Raw genomic sequence first — 19,532 nt, forward strand, 5'->3', positions numbered from 1 at the left:
GTCTCCCGTATGGATTGCATGGTCTCAAGGCTTTGGGTTGTCCATGACTGCTTTCCAGGCCTCAAGCAGGGAGCTGGACGGGAAGCGGGGCCGCTAGGATTAGACCTGGCACCCTAGGGGATCCTGACGCATGCAAGGCAAGGACTTTAGACGCTAGACTACCATGCTGGGCCCTAAAAGTGGCCCATTGTTGAATGCCACTGAAGTTAGGTTACCCAGTTTGAGCAACCAAAATTAATGATGTCAAAACCAAAAACCATGGAACCAACGTTGTGGGATAGCAGGTAAAGCCATTTGTGGTACTGGCATCCCATATGGGCACCAGTTTAAGTTCCAGATGCTCCACTTCCAACCCAGCTTCTTGCTGATGTGCCTGGAAACAGCCCAGGTCCTTGGGAATGAGACATGCAGAAGCTTCTTGCTTTTGGCTTTGGGCTGTCCCAGCTCCAGCCATGACAACCATTTTGGGAAAGCAACGGAAGATGAAGATCTCTCTCTGCACTGACTGCCCTCCCCCACCACTACATCTTTCAAATAAGTAAATAAATCCGAAAATACCAACCTCCTCTGTACAAGCAGATTCAACAACCACTTTTGATTTCCAATAAGTTAGGCCTCCTCCAAATTTTTCTCCTGTCTTTTAACTGATCATATACCTTATTTCTCTTCCTAGTTCAGAGTCCATTTCTGATTTCTGGTTCGCTGCTCAAATGGCTGCAACAGTCTGGCCTGGACCAGTAAAGCCAGGAGCCAGGAACTCCATCCAGGTTTCCCGAATGGGTGGCAAGGACCCATGTAGTTAGACGTTATTGTCCACTCTCTTTGGAAGCACATGGACAGGAATCTAGATCAAATGCAGAGCTGCCAAGAAGCAAGCAGGTTCTCTAACACTGGATGGCAGCACAGTAAATGGAAGCTTAACTCACTGTACCACAACACTAAGGCCTTTTGCCTCTTTTAAAAATCTACCCTCCATATTGAGGTGAACTCAAGTTTCATGGTTTTCAGTAGTATTTTATGCTGCTTTTCATTGTTTTAACTGAGATACCCAAGAGGAGGAAAGAAAATGTTTGCTTCCGTTGCACCTCTGAGGTTATGGTTCAGGTTCAGGTGGTTCCATAGTCTGGTGCCTGTGGAGGATGGTCACAATGGGAGCAGAGGAATGAGTCACGGTGAGCCATGAGACAGAGCTCAGTTAGATGCAAATGCTAACCTGCAATGTGGGTGCCCGGGCCCAAAGACTTAACTATCTTTCGCTGTTTTCCCAGTGCATAGGCAGGGAGCTAGAGCAGAAGTGGAGCAGCTGGCAAGTGAATCCACGCCCATATGGGATACCAGTGCTGCAGGTGGAATTGATTAGCCTAAGTCACTGTGCTACTTTGAGCTTCTGATTTAGGTTTGAATTAAGAGTGGAAAAAGTACATAAATCTATTCTTCCTTTACCACTTTAAAGAAAAGCTAACAGGGGAGTGCAGAATTGCAGCTAGAACACTGATCTTCAATCAAGCAGCCCTAGATTCTCATCCTGAAGAGTTCACATTAAAAGCTTTCCTTCATGTGAGTGTTTAGTGTTAAAGTGACAACGAAACCTATATTGCAAGGTTAGTAGGATTGAAATAAAATTACACACAGAATACCCAACATAGTATGTGGCATCCAATAAGGCTTTGTTTTCAAATTTTGTAGCATATTGGAATAATCTGGTAATCTTGTCTTCCACATTCAGACATTCGCTTCAGATACAGGGTGCAGCCTGGGGACTGGGATTTTTTTTTTTAAGATAGCAGTGAGCAGGAAAGAAAGTGAGTGTGAGACAGGGGGCTATCTTCACTGCTTTCTCTGGTGCATTCACAGGCAGCTGGATCAGAAGTGGAGCAGTCACAAAAGAACTGGAGAAATCAAAACGCACATTGCGTAGCCAGTATGGAATGACTATATAACATAACAATTCAACTATATGACATTTCATGAAAAACAGAACGAAAGAATAGTGGCTGCCAGGGTTTTGAGGGGGTCAGGAGATACTAAAGGCTGAACAAGCAGAGCATTAAGAGATTTTGAAGGAAGTGAAAATATTCTGTATTGCACAGTCATGGTGAATACATGATAATACCCATTTGTCAAATGCATGGAACTACAGCCTTTGGTTAATAATAATGTTTCAAACTGGTTCACCCTTGTATCAAATGATCCACATCAATGCAGGATGAGGAAAGAAGGGTATACTTGGAAACTTATTTTATTCATTTTTTATAAACCTCCAATTGTTCCAAAAATTATTCTGAAAGAAAATAGTAACTAGTATTATTGTCTATGTAGTCATTCAACAGTATGGAAAAATTCAATGTTAAAATTGACCTATAAGAACTTTGATCTGATCATAATCAAAATTTCTTAATGCTATGAAAGTGTTTCTTTGGAAAGAAAGGATCTTCCCTTGGTTACTTCACTCTCCAAATGCCTGCAACAGCTGGCGGTGTGCCAGACTGAAGCTGGCAACCAGGAACTCTGCTCAGGTCTCCCAACTGGGTGGCAGGGACCCAAGTACTGGAGTCATTTGCTGTCTCAGGTGTACATTAGAGGAAGCTGGATTCTGAAGTAGAGTAACACTTAATTCTTGGCACAATACACTAGTGTATCCAGCTGCAGCTTAACCTGTGGAGCCACAGTGCCCACCATATTAGCTATGATGGGAGGACAGGGTGAGAAAAAGAGGGAGAATGAGAATACCATTGGTTGAGTCATTTCCCAAATCCTCTGAACAGCCAGGGCAGGGTCAGGTTGAAATCAGGAGCCAGGAGTCCAATTTACGTCTCTGAGTGAGTGGTACAGAATCAACCACTCTGGGCTACCACCTGGAGCCTCCCAGGGTGCACATAAACAGGAAGCTGCAAGTAGAGGTGGAAGGGCAAACTGAACCCAGTAATTCTAGTATGGGATGTGGGTGTCCAAGTGGCATTGTACTGCTCTTGCAAATGCCTAACCTTGCCACTATTTCTTAGGCTGCAGTTAAAACACATTCCTTAAACTTCAGAAATTGCTTATACTACATTAAAAAAATGAAGTATTAAAACTTAAAAAAAAAAGCCAGTATGCTGAATCTTCTCATGGTTGAGTCATTAAAAAATTCAACTCAATATCACAAGTTAGTTTTCTACAAATTGCTATGCATTTTCCATTCCCCAGATGTTCAGAACAGCCAGGACTGGACCAGAATTAAGCTAGGAAGCAGCAATGCCATCTGGGTCTCCTATGTGGGTAACAGGAACAGGAACTTAAGTACTTGAACCATCACCAGCTGCCTCCCAGTGTGCTCATTAGAAGGAAGTTGGATTAGAGGCAGAGCTGGGATTCAAACCCTGGGGCTGACTGGGACTAAAGGGCTATACCATAGTATCAAACACCCCACCTGAAAGCATCTTTTTTTTTTTTTAAGCTTCAAGATTTATTTATTTTCTTTGAAAAGGCAGGTTTTACAGAGAGGAGAGACAAAGATCTTCTATCTGCTGGCTGACTCCCCAAGTGGCCGCAACAACCAGAGCAGGGCTGATTCGAAGCCAGGACTCAGGAGCCTCTTCCAGGTATCCCACACTGGTGCAGGGTCCCAAGACCTTGGGCCATCCTTGACTGGTTTCCCAGGCCACAAGCTGGGACCACAATTGATGGGAAGTAGAGCAGCCAGGACATGAATCAGAATCCATATGGGATCCCAGTTCTTGCAAGGTGAGGATTTAGTCACTAAGCCACTGTGCTGGGCCTGAAAACATCTTTTAAAATCTCATCAAATTACATGACATGAGGCTTATGACAGGACAATTTTGGTAAGAATGAAAACGATAAAAAATGTGAAAATCTTGAGAAAGCAGTGTTAACATGAAATGAAGCCAACTGAGGTTTTCAGGGGCTCAAGTTCCGCATGTATTCTAAGGAGACTCTGTACAAGCCTGTAAGACCAACTGAGTATGCTGGCAGTTTTGCCTTCAGTGATTGGGTTTATTTCAAGATAGGAACAGCTTAATGCTGAGAATTTACTGCTTAGTAGTTAGAAAGGACCATTAGAAAATTTCTAGTAAAAATGCAGATAGAAAAGTCATTTTAAGCTCCAGAATCCACTTTCAAATACAGAAATGTTCATTAAAATTAGTCTTAAATGTGAAATATCTGAACACAAAGCACCTAAAAACAAAAAATACAGAAAAGCACACGATCAACATGATTTACATATTGCTCTATTCTGAAGTATATTTCTTTTTCTCTAAAATATCCTATTTACAAAGTGTGTTTAAAATTGCATTTTATAAGACACATATCAAATGTAAATAAACCACTGAAGAAGTTTTGTAAGAGCTGTCTCCCTTAGGACACTTTTTGTCATTGCTGAGCAGTTGAAATTGCAGGGCGCCGTCACTGCCGCGAAAGAGCACGGGACCGCAAGGGAAGGAACATCTCACTCGAGTTCGAACAAGGAACCTGCTCTTCTAACTGCAGCTCTGGCGGCAAAGGGGGAGCCCCGGGGTCCCCAGGTCTAGGAAGTGTGGTTGAAGAGAAGATGGTATTTTCAGTTCTGCCTACTTCTAGGACAGGCAAATTCAGAGAAGAATCTGTTGAGAAAAAGGGAGCCGTGCTGGACTCTCCTTCCGGATGGTACATGACGGAGGCTCTCCGTTTCTCAGAGAAGCTGTTCTCATCGGAATTGGATCTGGACAAGATGTTTGTGGCTCCACCTGGGAACGGCTCACAGCTGCTGCATTTCAGTCCTATGAGTGAATGATCCAGATGTAATAAAAAATGACCCAAAACCAAAACAATACAATTGCAATCCACCTTCATCTTTGGAGCTTTTCAAAGACTACCAGCCAGTTGCCACACAAACAAATTTTAAACAGCAACTTAAGTACTCATCATAATCCATTTCAAATCTATCTGTCTTTATGCTAAGAAAAGTCATGAAGTATTCATATTTTCTAGATAAGGGTACAGTCTCAAGGAAGTTAAATGGCATGCTATGATTCACATTCCAATATACTTATAAAAAACTCAACCACTGAACGAGCCAAAACAATAAAGCAATCCCTAAAATTTTTCATAAACTAACAAAAAGCTTTCACAATCAATAAACATCCTTTAGCATTCAGATACAGAAAATACAAGCTGATAACAAATGAACAAGGCATATGATAAAATTTTATGAGCAAGAATCAGCAAGGGGGATCTGACTGGTCACCTGGGATAGCCTCTCACTACTAGAGATGAGGAAACAGAGGCACTGAACAGCTAAGGAGGCCCACACTCCAGGATGACCTCATGGCAAAGTGACAGCTTCCCAACCTCACTGTCTGCTTAACTGATGGTGCCTGTTTTATCAGAGCATCTCATCATATCCAAGGGTATGGCTGACAATCACTTCCAGGTTTTTTTTTCTTTTAAGATTTATTTATTTATTTTAGTTACAGAGAGAGAGGGAGACACACACAGAGAGGGATCTTCCATCAGTTGGTTCACTCCCCAAATGCCTGGAACAGTCAAAACTGTATTGGGTAAAAACCAGGACCCTGGAATGACATGCAGGTGCCCCACACTGGTGGCAGGGACCCAAGCACTTGACCATCATCTGCTGCCTTCCAGCATGCATCAACAAGAAGCTGGATGGGAAACAAGTAGCCAAGACTTAAACTGGTACTCTGATATGGGATGCAGTAGTTCCTAGTAGTGGTTTAATACACTGCCCAATACCTGTCCTGTATTCATTATTTCTATCCCAAATGACACAAATCATTCTCTTATGTGTGGCTCACAAGGAGGAAATCTCCAATGTGTGCTAAAACCAGCAAGAACTTAGGCTAAAAGCTCACTAAGGGCAGAATCCTAAATTACATATTTGTGTATTACCAGAATCTGGAATGGCTGGAGTAGAGCTATGCTACATGTATATGTGCCCTAGAGAAGGAGAGGAAGTGGAAGGGTGGGGACTACATTGTGCGAGCATTCCTGTTAGGAAGCATGTGCCTGCCACGAGTCCCGGGAAAATGGCAGAGGTGACTCTGTGATTCCCATAATCTCAGTTCCCACGCCTGTCCCATCATGTAGGCAGAGTGTATTTCTAGTGGTTAAAGTCAGGTGTTTTATACAATATGATTCCTACAAATGTATGCCAACTGCATCTGTGATCAATTGGTAGAAGACAAACTAGCCGAGTTGGACTTACTAAAATTCTCTATCTATATACTGTCTTTTTGTGTGACTCATAATATTCCCAGAGATTCTGCATAGGTTAATTTTATATTCTGCTGATTTAAGAAATAAACCCTTGGGATCAATGTAGTGGCTCAGTTGGCTGATCCTCCCCTTGCAAGCACTGGGGTCCCACGTGGGCACCGGTTTGTGTCCTGGCTGCTCCATTTCCCATTCTACAATCTGCTTGTGGACTGCAAGGGCAGTGGAGGATAGCCAGGGCCTTGGGACCCTGCACCTGTGTTGGGGGTCAAGAGAGGGATCCTGACTCCTGATTGGCTCAGCTCTAGCCATTATAGCCACCTGGGAAGTGACCCAGCAGATAGAGGTTATTTCGCTGTAGCTCTGTCTTTCCAATTAAAATAAGTAAACTTTTAAAAGAAATAAACCCTTATGGATTTGGGGTTTCATTATAACAAACTTTGTATAAATGCTGTTACTATACAAATACAAAGAAAATACTGAGTGATATTCTACCTTTGCAATGTAATGACAGTATTAAGGTAAAAAATGCAAACCAAATATTAATTCTGAAGCTTAAACTTTTATTTTTGAGTTTAAAAAATTTTTACTTTTGCCTGAAAGGCAGGGAGACAGAGAAATCTTTTATCAGTTAATTCATTTTCCAAAGACCTGTGCAGGCCAGGCCAGGTTAGACTAAAGCCAGGAGCCTGGGACTCAGTCCAGGCAACTGTCCTGCACAGGTAGCAGGGACCCTCGGTATGTGCTAGCAGGAAGCTGGACCCACAAGTGTAGCTATCACCCAAGCCAGGCACACCCATAGGGAATGTGGGGCTCTCAAGTGGTATCTTACTTGCTGTATTAATGACTGTCCCTGAAGCAATGGGTCACTTCTCATTTGTTGTTTTGGTGCATATTTTCTGCTTTGTTTTTGCATTTTTAAAAAAGATCGATTTATTTCAAAGATAGAGTTAGAGATCCTCCATCTGTGGCTCATTCCCTGAATGGTTGTGCCGCACAAAGCCAAGAGCTTAGGAAGCCATCTGGAGTCTCCCATGGGAATGTCAGGGGCTCAGGTTCTTGGGCCAACTTCTGTTGCCTTCCCAGGGGAGCTGGATCCAAAGTAGAATGGCTGGGACTCTAACCAGTGCCTACATGTGATGACAGCATCACAGGTGGCAGTTTAACCCTCTGTGACACAATGCAGCCCCTGCTTCTGCCTTTTAAAAAGCCTTATTACACTTATATTAACTCTTAGGAACCTAGGACATCTTACCTTTCAAATGTTCTAGCTTGATATTTCTCAGCTTCAGCACTTCATCTGTAATCTTCTGTATTAGGAAGTTCTGGGTTTTTTCTCGTCGAATAGATTCAACGAGGGTGTCTAGTCCTCTGGGGTTCTCTTGCAAGTAGTCTAACAGTTTTCCAGCTCTCTTTCTGCTTGATGTTCGGCAAGAAATTTCTTCAGTGTCTTCTCTGCTGAGTATTTTTTTGGCACGTAGATGATCAAAATGCCTCTCAGCTATGATTTTCTCACACAGATATACACGCAAATTTTCTAAAGCCTGAAAAAGATATAGCACATGCTGTAGTGTTGTTTCCCAAAACCTAAGGCATTCACATAGGTGGTGGATTGTTAGTTTGGGATCTTACCTGCTGTGAAGCAGGGGTCTGAGCTCAGGGACCCTAAAAGGCGTGCTAATTAAGATGAAGGTCTGTGTGGATACAAGTAGGTCCCACACAGTCCTCCATCGGTTCAGCCCTGCTCCAGTTTCACCTTTAAAAAGGGACCAGGCCACTGACAAGGAGGCCGGTGTGCTGGGAGCCAACAGTACTGTCCACTGTTAATTACCACTTAGCAAGGGGTTCAGAATTAAGAACAGGGAGGAAGTTCTCACCATCTGTTTAACTCCCATGGTTATAAAGAATTATTAAAGCATCTTAATTAAAAAAGCCTAACCTGTCTTTGAGGTCTGTAAGAGAAATTAAAACTTGACTTCAGGGAATTGGAAGGGGGTGTGCACCTAGAGCAGTAGAGAGTGTTGGAAAAATGGAAGAAATCAAGAATGCCACAGAAAACAAACTTGTATGTACAAAATGTAATTAGCAGGAAATCCACACTGGTCTCCACACACTGTGTCAGTAAGTTGATGTCACTTGATCGTATTTCAGCACCTCTCTAAGTGTTTTTGGGCAATTGACTTTTCTGTGCCTGTCTCCTCCTTGGCAAGAATACATAAATACATGCAAAAAACTTAGAAAAGTGCCAGTACATAGCATCAATACATGTCAGAGACTGTGATAATTGTAATTCAACTGATTCACATGTATTAATCAGAGGAGCTAAAGGTAATGAAAGGTCTCAGAGGCACAGAGCACGTTAGCTTGTCACGGATGCTACCACTTTCCGGGTGGGGTGAGGGAGGCTGACATCCTGGCTCAGGCGGTCAGGGAAGATCATGATGCAGGCAGGCTGGTGGGGAGGAAGGTCAGCCATCTGCCGCCTGTCTCAGAAATGGGGGCTGGGATGACGGCCACTCCTTTTAACAGGGCATTAAGACTACTTCTGGGACAGTACCTTGGCACAGTAGCCTAATGGCTGAAGTCCTTGCCTTGCAACCACTGGATCTCATTCGGGCACTAGTTAGTGCCTTGACTGCTCCACTTCCCTTCCATCTCCCTGCTTTTGGCTTGGGAAAGCAGTCAAGGATGGCCCAAGGCGTTGGGACCCTGCACCTGTGTGGGAAATTCAGAAGAAGCTCCTGGCTTCAGATCAGCCACCTGGAGAGGGAACCAGTGGATGGAAGATCTTTCCCTTTGTCTCTCCTCTCTGTAAATCTGACTTTCCAACAAAAATAAATAAAGAACCCCCCCACCAAAAAAAGACAACTTTCTCTGCCACACCTTGGCCTCACCTCGAGGTGAATTCCTTTGATCCCATACTTGGATTTCTAGCTCTGAGCTACCTTCTGAACTTCTGACTTGCAGATCTCAGTGCTATTTTGACATTTCCACTTACTAATCTGATCCCATTCTCCAGTCCAACCCTCAATTCTGTCACTGAGCTCACTGTTTCTTTTCAAAATTGCCCCTGAAATTTTGCTCCATTCAAATCAAATCACCATCATCTTTCCTCCACATAAATTCCAGGAGTCTCCCCGACACTTCTTCCTGCATGAACTCTTGCTTTTCTCTGTACACAGAATAGCCAGGAGGGAATCTTGAAAAAGCAGAACCAGGGCCTGGCGTGATAGCGTAGTAATTAAAGTCTTCGCCTTGCATGCACCGGAATCCCATATGGTCGCTGCTTCTAATCCCGGCAGCCCTGCTTCCCATCCAGTTCCTTGCTTGTGGCCTGGGAAAGCAGTCCAGGATGGCCCAAAGCCTTGGGACCTGCACCGGTACGGGAGACCTGGAAGAGCTCCTGGCTTCAGATGGGCATAGTATCAGCTGTTGAAGTCACTTGGGGAGTGAATCATTGGACGGAAGATCTTCCTCTCTGTCTCTCCTCCTCTCTGTATATCTGCCTTTCCAATAAAAATAAATCTTAAAAGAAAAAAAAAAGAAAGAAAAAGCAGAACCCAACCAATAACTCCCCACCAGGAGAAAACTCAGGCCCTCCACAGACTGGCTGTAATCTACCTTCTTAACTTTACTCCAGGTTAACCTCTTTTCCAACTGCCCCAAGTCACAAAGGTCCAGCTGATTTTACAGTTCATGGCAAATTCTATTCTCTCTAGAATTTCTTCCCCAGTTATGTAATATCCTTCAGCAACCAGCTCAAAACATAACCTCCTCTGGCCATTTTATATTAAGGAGACTTCCTATTATTGTCTTAGCTCATGCTTTTCCCTGTCATAGCACTTATAATTTGTAATTCTACATTTGTATGTTTTTAAGTCCAATGACCTATATGTTTGCCTAACTGGCAAGAAATAGGTATATTGTTTTGTTTTTAAGATTTTATTTACTTCAAAAGCAACCTGTGTAAGTGCACTATTTGGGTGAGCCACTTTCCTGTAGCCTTTGACCCTTTGTGACCTAATCAACTATGTAAACATTATCAAAAATAAAATAATTGAAAACAAAAGAAAATGTATTAATTTTTACTTATTTAAAAAGGCAGAAAGAGAACAGATCTTCCCTCTACCGGCTCACTCCTAATATACCAGCAATAGCCAGCAATGGTCCAGGCCAAAGCCAGAGCCAGGAACTCCATCAAGCCAGGAACTTGAGTCATTATCTGCTTCCTCCCCAGCACATCAGCAGGAAGCCGGGACCCAATTTCAGACACTCCGATATGAGATGAGAGTATCCCACACCGTATCTGCAAGCCTTACTCCAAAAAATACCTATTTCTGACACAGGTACAAGTGAAAATCATAGAAATGGATAACATCAATGAACTATCAGAGAAAAATAAAGATATGGAGGCCACTCTTCCAAAAGTTTGTATATGGGTCTCATTTCCTCCCATCTGACATCCCTCTGGCTTTGTTGTAACAGTTGTGAAGGGAGCTTGGCAATTATCTCCTTTAAGAGATGTAGTAAAGATGAAGTAGGAACATTATAAACTGTGGAATATAGGCCTATCTCTTGAAATTCATGGTTTTAGTGGCAATCATTCTGAAAGAGACAATACTTATTAATTTCTATAAGGTGAGTATTCCTAATGTGAAAATCTGAGGTGCTTTAGTATCCGCACTGATGTGATATTAGTAGGAGATTCCATACTTGACCTCGTGTAACGGGTCACTGAAAACAGGTATAGCAAAAGTAATACATGGGGGCCCGGCAGCGTGGCCTAGCGGCTGAAAGTCCTCGCCTTGAACGCGCCAGGATCCCACATGGGCGCCGGTTCTAATCCTGGCAGCTCCACTTCCCATCCAGCTCCCTGCTTGTGGCCTGGGAAAGCAGTCGAGGACATTCAAAGCCTTGGGACCCTGCACCCGTGTGGGAGACCCGGAAGAGGTTCCTGGTTGCCGGCTTCGGATTGGCACAGCACCGGCCGTTGCGGCTCTCTTGGGGAGTGAATCATCGGATGGAAGATCTTCCTCTTTGTCTCTCCTCCTCTCTGTATATCTGACTTTCCAATAAACATAAATAAATCTTTTAAAAAAAAGTAATATATGAAATTACCTTCAGACTATGTGCATAAAGTATATCTGAAATGTAAATGATTCTTAAAAAATAAATTATTTTTTGAAAGGCAGAGCATCAGAGAGCAGAAGAGAAATAGAGATTTGTTACATTGCCTGATTCACTCTGCAAATGGCCACAACATCTGGGATTGGATTAGGTGGGAGCCAGGAGACAGCAACTCCACCCAGGCCTCCCACCCAGTTGTCAGGGGTCTACTACTTGCACCGTCTTTCACTGCCTTCCCAGATCACGAGCAGGGAGCTGCACTGCTAGTGGAGCAGCCACAACTCCAAGCGGTGCTCCAATATGCCATACCAGTACTGCAGGTGACCCTAACCCTCACACCACAGGGCCAGCCCCCATTAAGGAATCTCATGTTTCACACTGAGTCCCATCCCAAAGATAGCTCCTTATGGATATGTAAATATTCAAGGAAAAAAAACCCTACAATCGGAGGCACTCTGGTTCCGAGCATTTCATCCAAGGAGTCCTCAACCTGCAGCAAGCATCCCCCATCCTGGGGGCCCACCTCAACCAGAACGTGAAGCAGCAGTCTGGTTTTCCTCTTCTGAGGACAACACTCTCCATAAACCTGTGCTGCATGAGGGAAACCAAGGCACAGCACCAGCCATGCCCAGTGAGTCATACCAATGCTAACTGTCAAGCTCAGGGTCATTCATGAACATCCACGGGCAGCTTGGGGACGCCACCTGAGGCAGAGGCCATCATAGAGCCTGCTGTCCTGCCCGCCAAGGGCGATTTGGCAAAAGCTCTGCAGGTGCAGAATGCACTTCAAGTTTGTTATTTTCATCTGAATGAACATACACAATCTTCTAGTGGAACCCAAAAGGGTCTCATCCGGTAAAAGAAAAGGGAACCTCAACAAGACCTAGGACGCTCTGGGCCAACCTTAGTCCCTGGACACCCTCAAGGCCGATTAGTTAAGTGAACGGAGCAGCAATACGTGTGCACGCCTCTGCCCCCATTTAAATACGTGGGCGTTTGCTTACTAGGGGAAATTCCAGGCCGTGCTTTCAGCTGTTGAGTTTCCCCCAGACCCCCTCTGTTAAAGTGTCACATTACTGGCTCCACCGATGGGCATCCTGCGTCTGGAGCGGCTTGGGCTCTGGGGGAGACCACGATTGGGGGGACGAGCCTGCTTGGGTCGGAGCCGCCCTTCTCTTCAGATGAGGGCCCGGAGTTCAGGGTGGTCGTGCCCGGGGGTGAAGCCCGGCGCCGGACAGGGCCTCAGAGATGTCAAGCTCTGCGTCTGGATGGACACACACTACCAGGCAGCCGCGGGGCCCACGCGGATGCACGGCTCGCTGCCTGTCCTCGCTTGCCTGGACCTTCCGCTCCTCCGCCCTGCAGGTTCCTCTTCGTCCTCCCACTACGGGTTTCCGCTTTCCTCCTCCCCGGTGAGGGGATGCGGCCGGAGCCCGCCCCCGGCTCCCTGTCTGCGGCGCAGCCGGGCCCAGATTGCTACTCACGTCCTTCTTCACTTCAGTCAGGTCCTCCTCGGTGAGGGAAGGCGCGGTGGACTCCATGGCGGAGGAGGGACACCGCGCCGCTTCCGGGTCCGAGAGCTTGCACCTCACGGCTCCGCCCCAAGTGGGGACTTCGGTCTCGGAGTAAACGAGGGAGAAAAGAGGAAGCGGATTGGAGGAGGAGGGGAATTCGGCTACCCCTTGAAAAAAAGAGGGGCTCGGGGTTCAAACCTGGGCGCTTCCGGCTCCGTCTCCGCGAGCCCACGGAGCTGGGGGAGCCGAGCGCCGCGTCAGGGAGCGCGGAGCTCTCAGCGCCGGCCCCGGGCCGGGCGGTCCGCCGACGAGGCCCGCCCCTTCCCGCGGCGGCCAATCGGTGCCAGCCACGCCCCTCTGGGCCCGCCCCGGGGACGTCACGCAGGGCACGCCCCCGGAGGAGTCGGAGAGCGGCCGCTAGGTGGCGTCGCCGGAAGGCAAGGTTTGTGAGAGGGAGTCGGGCATCTAACAGCGGTTCTCCCGGGCCTGGGTCTGTACAGACTGCTGTGGCAGCGGTGCTCCCGGGCCTGGGTCTGTGCAGACTGCTCCCGCAGCGGTGCTCCCGGGCCTCTGTACAGACTGCTGTGGCAGCGGTGCCCCTGGGCCTGGGTCTGTGCAGACTGCTCCCGCAGCGGTGCTCCCGGGCCTGGGTCTGTGCAGACTGCTGTGGCAGCAGTGCTCCCGGGGCTGGGTCTGTGCAGACTGCTCCCGCAGCGGTGCTCCCGGGCCTCTGTACAGACTGCTGTGGCAGAGGTGCTCCCGGGCCTGGGTCTGTGCAGACTGCTCCCGCAGCGGTGCTCCCGGGCCTCTGTACAGACTGCTGTGGCAGCGGTGCTCCCGGGCCTGGGTCTGTACAGACTGCTCACTCTGATACAGCTGAGTCTTCACTTTTCACGACCAAGGGTTCTTCTTCTATTCTCAGACCATCCTGCACAGTTTCAGGTGGCTGTGTTTGCTCATTCAAGTGTGTGAAGTATTTTTGGCCATGAACAGAAGCGTGTATGTACACATAGCATAACTGCAATATTAAAGAAACCTGTGAAACAGAAAAATAAACCACGGTACCAATTTTATTCCTGATGTATTTCATATGTACGTTAAAAAGCATGTTATTCTCATTTTTTAAAAAGTGATTTATTTTTATTTGAAAGAATTTTACAAAGAGAAAAGGAGAGACAGAGAGCTCTTCCATCTGCTGGTTCACTCCCTGAATCACCTCATTGCCCAGAGCTGAGCTGATTTGAAGCCAGGAGCCAACCCCGTGGATGCAGCCTCTGTCCCAGCCTCTGCTGGTTTCCCAGGATAAAAACATGGAGCTGTGCTTAGAGGGGATAGAGAAGGGGCTGGGGAGGGGAAGCATAATGGCTCAATTGGCTAATCCTTACCTTTCAAGAACTGGGATCCCATATGGGAGCTACTTTGTGTCCCAGCTAGCTCCTTTTTTTTTTTTTTTTTTTTAATTGGAAAGGCAACTTTACAAAAGGAAGCAGAGACAAAGATCTTCCACCCACTGGTTAACTCCTCAAGTGCCCGCAATGGCCAGAGGCCAGGAGCCTCTTCCAGGTCTCCCACTCTGGTGCAGGGTGTCAGGACTTTGGGCCATCCTCTACTGCTTTACCAAACCACAAGCAGGGAGCTGGATGGGAAGCAGAGCAGCCAGGATATGAACCAGCGCCCATATGTCATGCTAGCTCATGCAAGGTGAGGATTTTAGCCACTGGTCTACCGTGCCAGGCCCCAAAATAAATAAATGTGAAAAACAAAAACATGGAGCTGGGTCAGAAGTGGAATAGTTAGGACTTGAACTAGCACCCATATGGGATGCTGACTCATCAAGGCAAAGCATTAGCTTGCTGCACCACCTTGCTAGACTCTGTTCTCACTTATTCATCTGGTATGGGAGATGTACTTGACTTCCAGAGATGTTGGAGTATAAAGTTTTTGAAGCTACTTGACACATAGTATGTAGATTAATATTTATTCTCTTAATCTTCAAACATTCATTGAGTCATTTTTAGACATTGTAAGTATTCTCCATTTTATTGGAGGAGTGTGATGACCAGTCAGTCTCGAGTCAAAAATGATAAGAGAACCCAGGACAAACTGGAGAAAGCCACCTAAGGGAAGGGAAAGCAGTGGAATTGGAGAAGAACAATATTGAGGAAGCCAGGCCAATGTAGTTTTGATAACCCAGGGATTCTGGTTTTCACATTAACGTCCAGTCATATCATGAGTATGTTTTTTCCCCATAGTGACACATAGTGCAAGTAGTTTTTTCTGATTACTTAATCTTCTCTTCATCACATTAATGGCTGACTCTTTGATTTAATAAGCTGAATGTTGGTGTGGATGTCATTGCTCCCCCAAAAGTTTCATGTGTTGGTGTTGAAAGTCTGATCCCCGGGGTGGGCATATTCAGAGATGATGGGACCAGGTGGAGAGTGAGAGACTGGTGCAGTGGTAAGGAGTCTGCAAAGTGCAGACAGTGCAATGACTCATCTGGCTCACTCTTCGTTTGCCATTGCTAGTATCCCATATGGATGCGGGTTCGTGTACCAGGTACTCCACATCCAATCCAGCATCTTGTTTGTGATCTAGGAAATCAGCAGAGCATGATCCAACTTTTTAGGACCCTGCACCTGTGTGGCAGACCCTGGGAGGCTCCTGGCTTTGGATTGGCTCAGCTCTGGCCATTGCAGCTCATCTTGGGAGTGAACCAAGTGGATGAAAGCTCTTTTTCTCACTCTGTATAGATCTCTCTGTAGATCTGCCTTCCCAATAAAAATAAATAAATCTTAAAAAAAAAAAAAACCTTAGCGAATCTGTGGGACATGGCCACAGTCAGTCTGAAGGCCGGGTGCCAGTCTCCAGCTCTGCTTTGGAATGCAGCTTCTTGTTAGTATGAGTGCTAGGGTCTGTTGCAGGCAGCAGGGAATGGTTCAGGTTGGATTCCTGTCACCCACAAGGGAGACCTGGCCTGAATTTCCCAGCTCCTGGCTTCAACATAGCCCAGCCCTAAATGTTGAAACATTTGGGAGAGTGAACCTGTGGATAGCAGATATCTCTGTCACAGTCTTTCTTTGCCTTTCATATAAATGAAAAAAAAAAGGCTATATATAGTACAAGGTCTGGGCGGGGGCAGTGTGCCCTCAGAAGGAATGAGATTGTTCTTGGCAGGACATTTGTTAGTTTATGTTCTTTCTGGCTTCAGTTCTCACCAGGGGAGCTCTTCCCCATCCTTACGCTGCTGCCATTGTGATGCCACCCACCATGAGGGCCTCACCAGAGCTGAATTGATGCCAGCACCAAGCCCTGGAACCACTCCTTCTCTGTAAGGTACTGAGCCTTTGGTGTTTCTATATTAACAAAAAATGAACTCATACAGATGCCTATTATGCACTAGAAGCTGTTCTATGTGTTGGGGAGACAACCATGAGCAAAACAGATCAAAATGCACAGATGCCTAAGGAATTTAAGAGAATGTTTGTTTAGGGCAGGAGCAATAGACATTTGACACATTTTATCTAAGTTATTTAGTGCAATAGAAGATGATGAATGACGATGAATGCTAACAGGAAAAGATAAACCCAGGAAGGGGATTCTTTATGGAGTGGTACGGCTTGAAGCAAGGTGCTCAGTGAAGAGGAATTTGATTCAGGGCTTATGGAAAGGGAGGGTGTGAGCACAGGGAGCAGCCAACAAACAGCCTCTGATATGCCCAGGAAATAGATATACTGCTCTGTGCCACCCTGCAGGTTCACTCTGGCTTTGCTCTGAGTCATTTGGTTTTACTTTGAGTCAGACCAGAAGCTACTGGAGAGTGCTGAGCAGCGGAGTTGGATGATCCAATTTATGACTGGAAAAGGAGCACTTACGCTGTTGTGCTGAGGGAGGTGGAGGAGTGGAGACCAGGGGAGGAGCTACTGCAGCAATCCAAGCCCCAGGAGGCAGTGGTTCAGAGCTGGGGCCAGCAGGAAGGGTACCAAGAACATTTTAACAAAAGCAAAGGAGCAGTCTTACTGTGTTTTCAAAGGACGTCTCCAGCTGCTACCAGACAGTAGGTTGTAGAGGAAGCAGAGAGACCAGCTGGGGGCTATCACAGCCAATCAGGGGGAACCCTCTTCATTATCACCTTAGATTGTTTCCAAGTTTTCACAGTTACAGGGAAGTTGTCACAAAGTTTGTCATCTACGTGTTAGCCATCTTTAGTCTTTTTGAATGATCATTTCCTTTAATTTCTCAGGAATGGGAGGACAAAGTGCAAGGCAATGTTTTATGGTGTGTGTGTATTTGCAGATTCTCTTCCAAGGGGCTGTGTTGGGAACGGGCTGTTTCTTTCTTTCTTTCTTTCTTTCTTTCTTTCTTTCTTTCTTTCTTTCTTTCTTTCTTTCTTTCTTTCTTTCTTTCTTTCTTTCTTTCTTTCTTTCTTTCTTTCTTTCTTTCTTTCTTTCTTCCTTCCTTCCTTCCTTCCTTCCTTCCTTCCTTCCTTCCTTCCTTCCTCCCTTCCTCCCTCCCTCCCTCCCTCCCTCCCTCCCTTCCTTCCTTCCTTCCTTTCTTTCTTGATTACATTGCATTATGTGACAGTTTTATAAGCACTGGGATTCCCTCCTCCCCTCCCCAAAACCCACTCCCCCATGGTGAATTCTTCCACCTTGTTGCATTATCACAGTTCAAATTCAGTTGAGATTCTTTCCTTGCAAGCATCTACAAAGCTTAGAGTCCAGCATCTTATTGTCCAGATAAGTTCAACATTTTCTTGGGAAGACCATCTCTGATCTGAAGGTAGAGCCGACAGAGTATCATCCCAATCAATCAAAAGCCTTGACATTACATCAGTAACAATTTACAACGTTATGGAATTAGTTGACATGGTATTGTGTAAGCAGCATGTTAAAAGAGAGAGAGAAAAAAAAGAGTGCAAGTTCTGAACCACATCCTATGACTTCTACATTGACATTACAATTATTAGTTTATATACAACTGGGTTCTATAACCTTAAAATGGCTATAGATTACTATTCAGCTGTCTCATGTCTATTTTAATTTTAGTATTTAGCAGTTTATAGAATTGAAGTATGATTTTGCAGAACCTGGGTGTTTTTCAAGTAGTCTAACTCTATAACTCTAACAAGACATATGTCAACAGTTTAGGTGAACAGTTTAAGGAGGGGTGTGCAGAGAAATCTTCAATACCCTAGTGAGGAGTAACTAATCTTTGTGTCCCACCCAGTGAGTTATAAGTGCATCCCCACTGCCCATTTCCTGTTTCTAAGCTTTCCTTGCTGTTCTCTATTCTAGTTTTTTTTTGTTTGTTTGTTAGTTTGTTTTGAGGGGTTTCTGGAGCAATCCTGATGGTCATTATGAGAGAGGGTGGGGACCCAAAGTCGGTACCAGGCAAGAATCAGAGAAAGCTCCTCTCCCTAGTCCCGAAGGAAGTTTACTGTTTTGTTTCTGCAGACCGCTCAGTGCTCCTGGTTGTCGTTCCGATGACCTTGGATCCTGATCCTGCAAGGCAGGGTTTCGGCTTCTTCCATCCCATGTGGGAGATCCAAATGGAGGTGGGTGGCCTCAGAGTTCTCGGCCTCCAAAGGCACTCCAAGGGAATGGGCTGTTTTAACACAGGAGAGGTCTCAGCTGCCACCAAGGCATGTGATTTGGAAGCTGACAGTCTAATGCACCAGTCTGGGTGCTGCCATTTTGAACTTGCTTTTGCACTGTTTTTCTTTTTAAAATAAGACATTTAAAATTCACCAAACTGAAAGGAATAATAGTGAGCACTCTGCTCACTGCCAAGAGTGAACAACTATCAGTGAATTGTCACATTTTTGTTGTTGTTAAGATTTGTTTATTTTACTTGGAAGTCAGAGGGAGAGAGAGGAGCTTTCATCTACTGGTTCACTCCTCAAATGGCTGCAATAGCCAGAGCTAGACTGGTCCAAAGCTGGGAGCCAGGAGCTTCTGGCTCTCCCACATGGGTACTGAAAGCCAAGGTCTTGGGCTGGCCTCTGCTACTTTCCCAGGCACTTTCACAGGGAGCTGGATTCAAAGTAGAGCAATTGAAACTCAGACCACCGACTGTGTGGGATGCTGGGTCCTTAGGTGCAGGACAAGCCTGCTATGCCTCAGTGCTGGTCCCCTGTTGCGACTTCTGATTACAGAAGTTGATGACAGACATCTCTGGTTCTTGAAGCCACATGTCTCTTCCCCTGTTCTTGACATGATTTCATTTCTAGCACCTCTAATCTTCCATTTTCTGTATTCATTCCTTTTTTTTATGTAGTCAACTAGAAAGTGAAGTGTCTGCTCTCAATTAGAAGTGAGAATTGTGGAGTGGGGATCAAGGAGTATGTGAGATCAGGTGAGGAGCTTGGGAATTTTTAAGAGATGAAAGTGTAATATTTTGGGCCCAGTACAATGGCTTAATGGTTAAATCCTCACCTTGCAAGCACTGACATTATGTGTGGCTGCTGATTCATATCCTGGCAGTTCCACTTCCCATCCAGTTTCCTGCTTACAGCCTGGGAATGCAGTAGAGGATGGCCCAAAGTCCTGGGACTCTGCATCCATATGGGAGACTCAGACAAAACTCCTGGCTCCTGGCTCCAGCTTGGATCAGCTCTGGATATTGTGGTCATTTGAGGAATGAAGCAGCAGATGGAAGATCTTTCTGTCTCCTTAT

At 45.6% G+C, this 19,532-nt stretch overlaps 1 protein-coding gene across 2 annotated transcripts; it reads right to left on the reverse strand.

Annotated features, from left to right (window-relative positions):
* Positions 1-3,756: 3,756 nt before the first annotated feature.
* BCL10 (BCL10 immune signaling adaptor) lies at positions 3,757-13,129 on the reverse strand. 2 transcript variants are annotated; one of them, XM_040987380.1, is made up of 3 exons: positions 12,825-13,129; positions 7,469-7,757; positions 3,757-4,724 (listed from the first exon to the last, which is right to left on the reverse strand). In XM_040987380.1, the coding sequence occupies exons 1-3, from the start codon at positions 12,879-12,881 to the stop codon at positions 4,405-4,407; spliced, it is 666 nt and encodes a 221-aa protein (XP_040843314.1). In that variant the 5' UTR covers positions 12,882-13,129; the 3' UTR covers positions 3,757-4,404. The 2 variants fall into 2 exon arrangements, with proteins under 2 accessions (XP_040843314.1, XP_040843313.1); XM_040987379.1 differs by having other exon boundaries at positions 3,757-4,757; positions 12,825-13,123.
* Positions 13,130-19,532: the final 6,403 nt, after the last annotated feature.

Source organism: Ochotona curzoniae, unplaced genomic scaffold, assembly GCF_017591425.1.
Source record: "Ochotona curzoniae isolate NIBS_2020 unplaced genomic scaffold, NIBS_Ocur_1.0 contig_4612, whole genome shotgun sequence".
NCBI lineage: Eukaryota > Metazoa > Chordata > Mammalia > Lagomorpha > Ochotonidae > Ochotona > Ochotona curzoniae.

Coding starts and splice junctions, on each gene's coding strand:
- BCL10 (XM_040987379.1), bottom strand. CDS start 12,881: ATGGAGTCCACCGCGCCTTCCCTCACCGAGGAGGACCTGACTGAAGTG. Junction 7,758..12,824: donor TGACTGAAGTGAAGAAGGAC/GTGAGTAGCAAT, acceptor TATCTTTTTCAG/GCTTTAGAAAATTTGCGTGT. Junction 4,758..7,468: donor CAAGCTAGAACATTTGAAAG/GTAAGATGTCCT, acceptor ATTCACTCATAG/GACTGAAATGCAGCAGCTGT.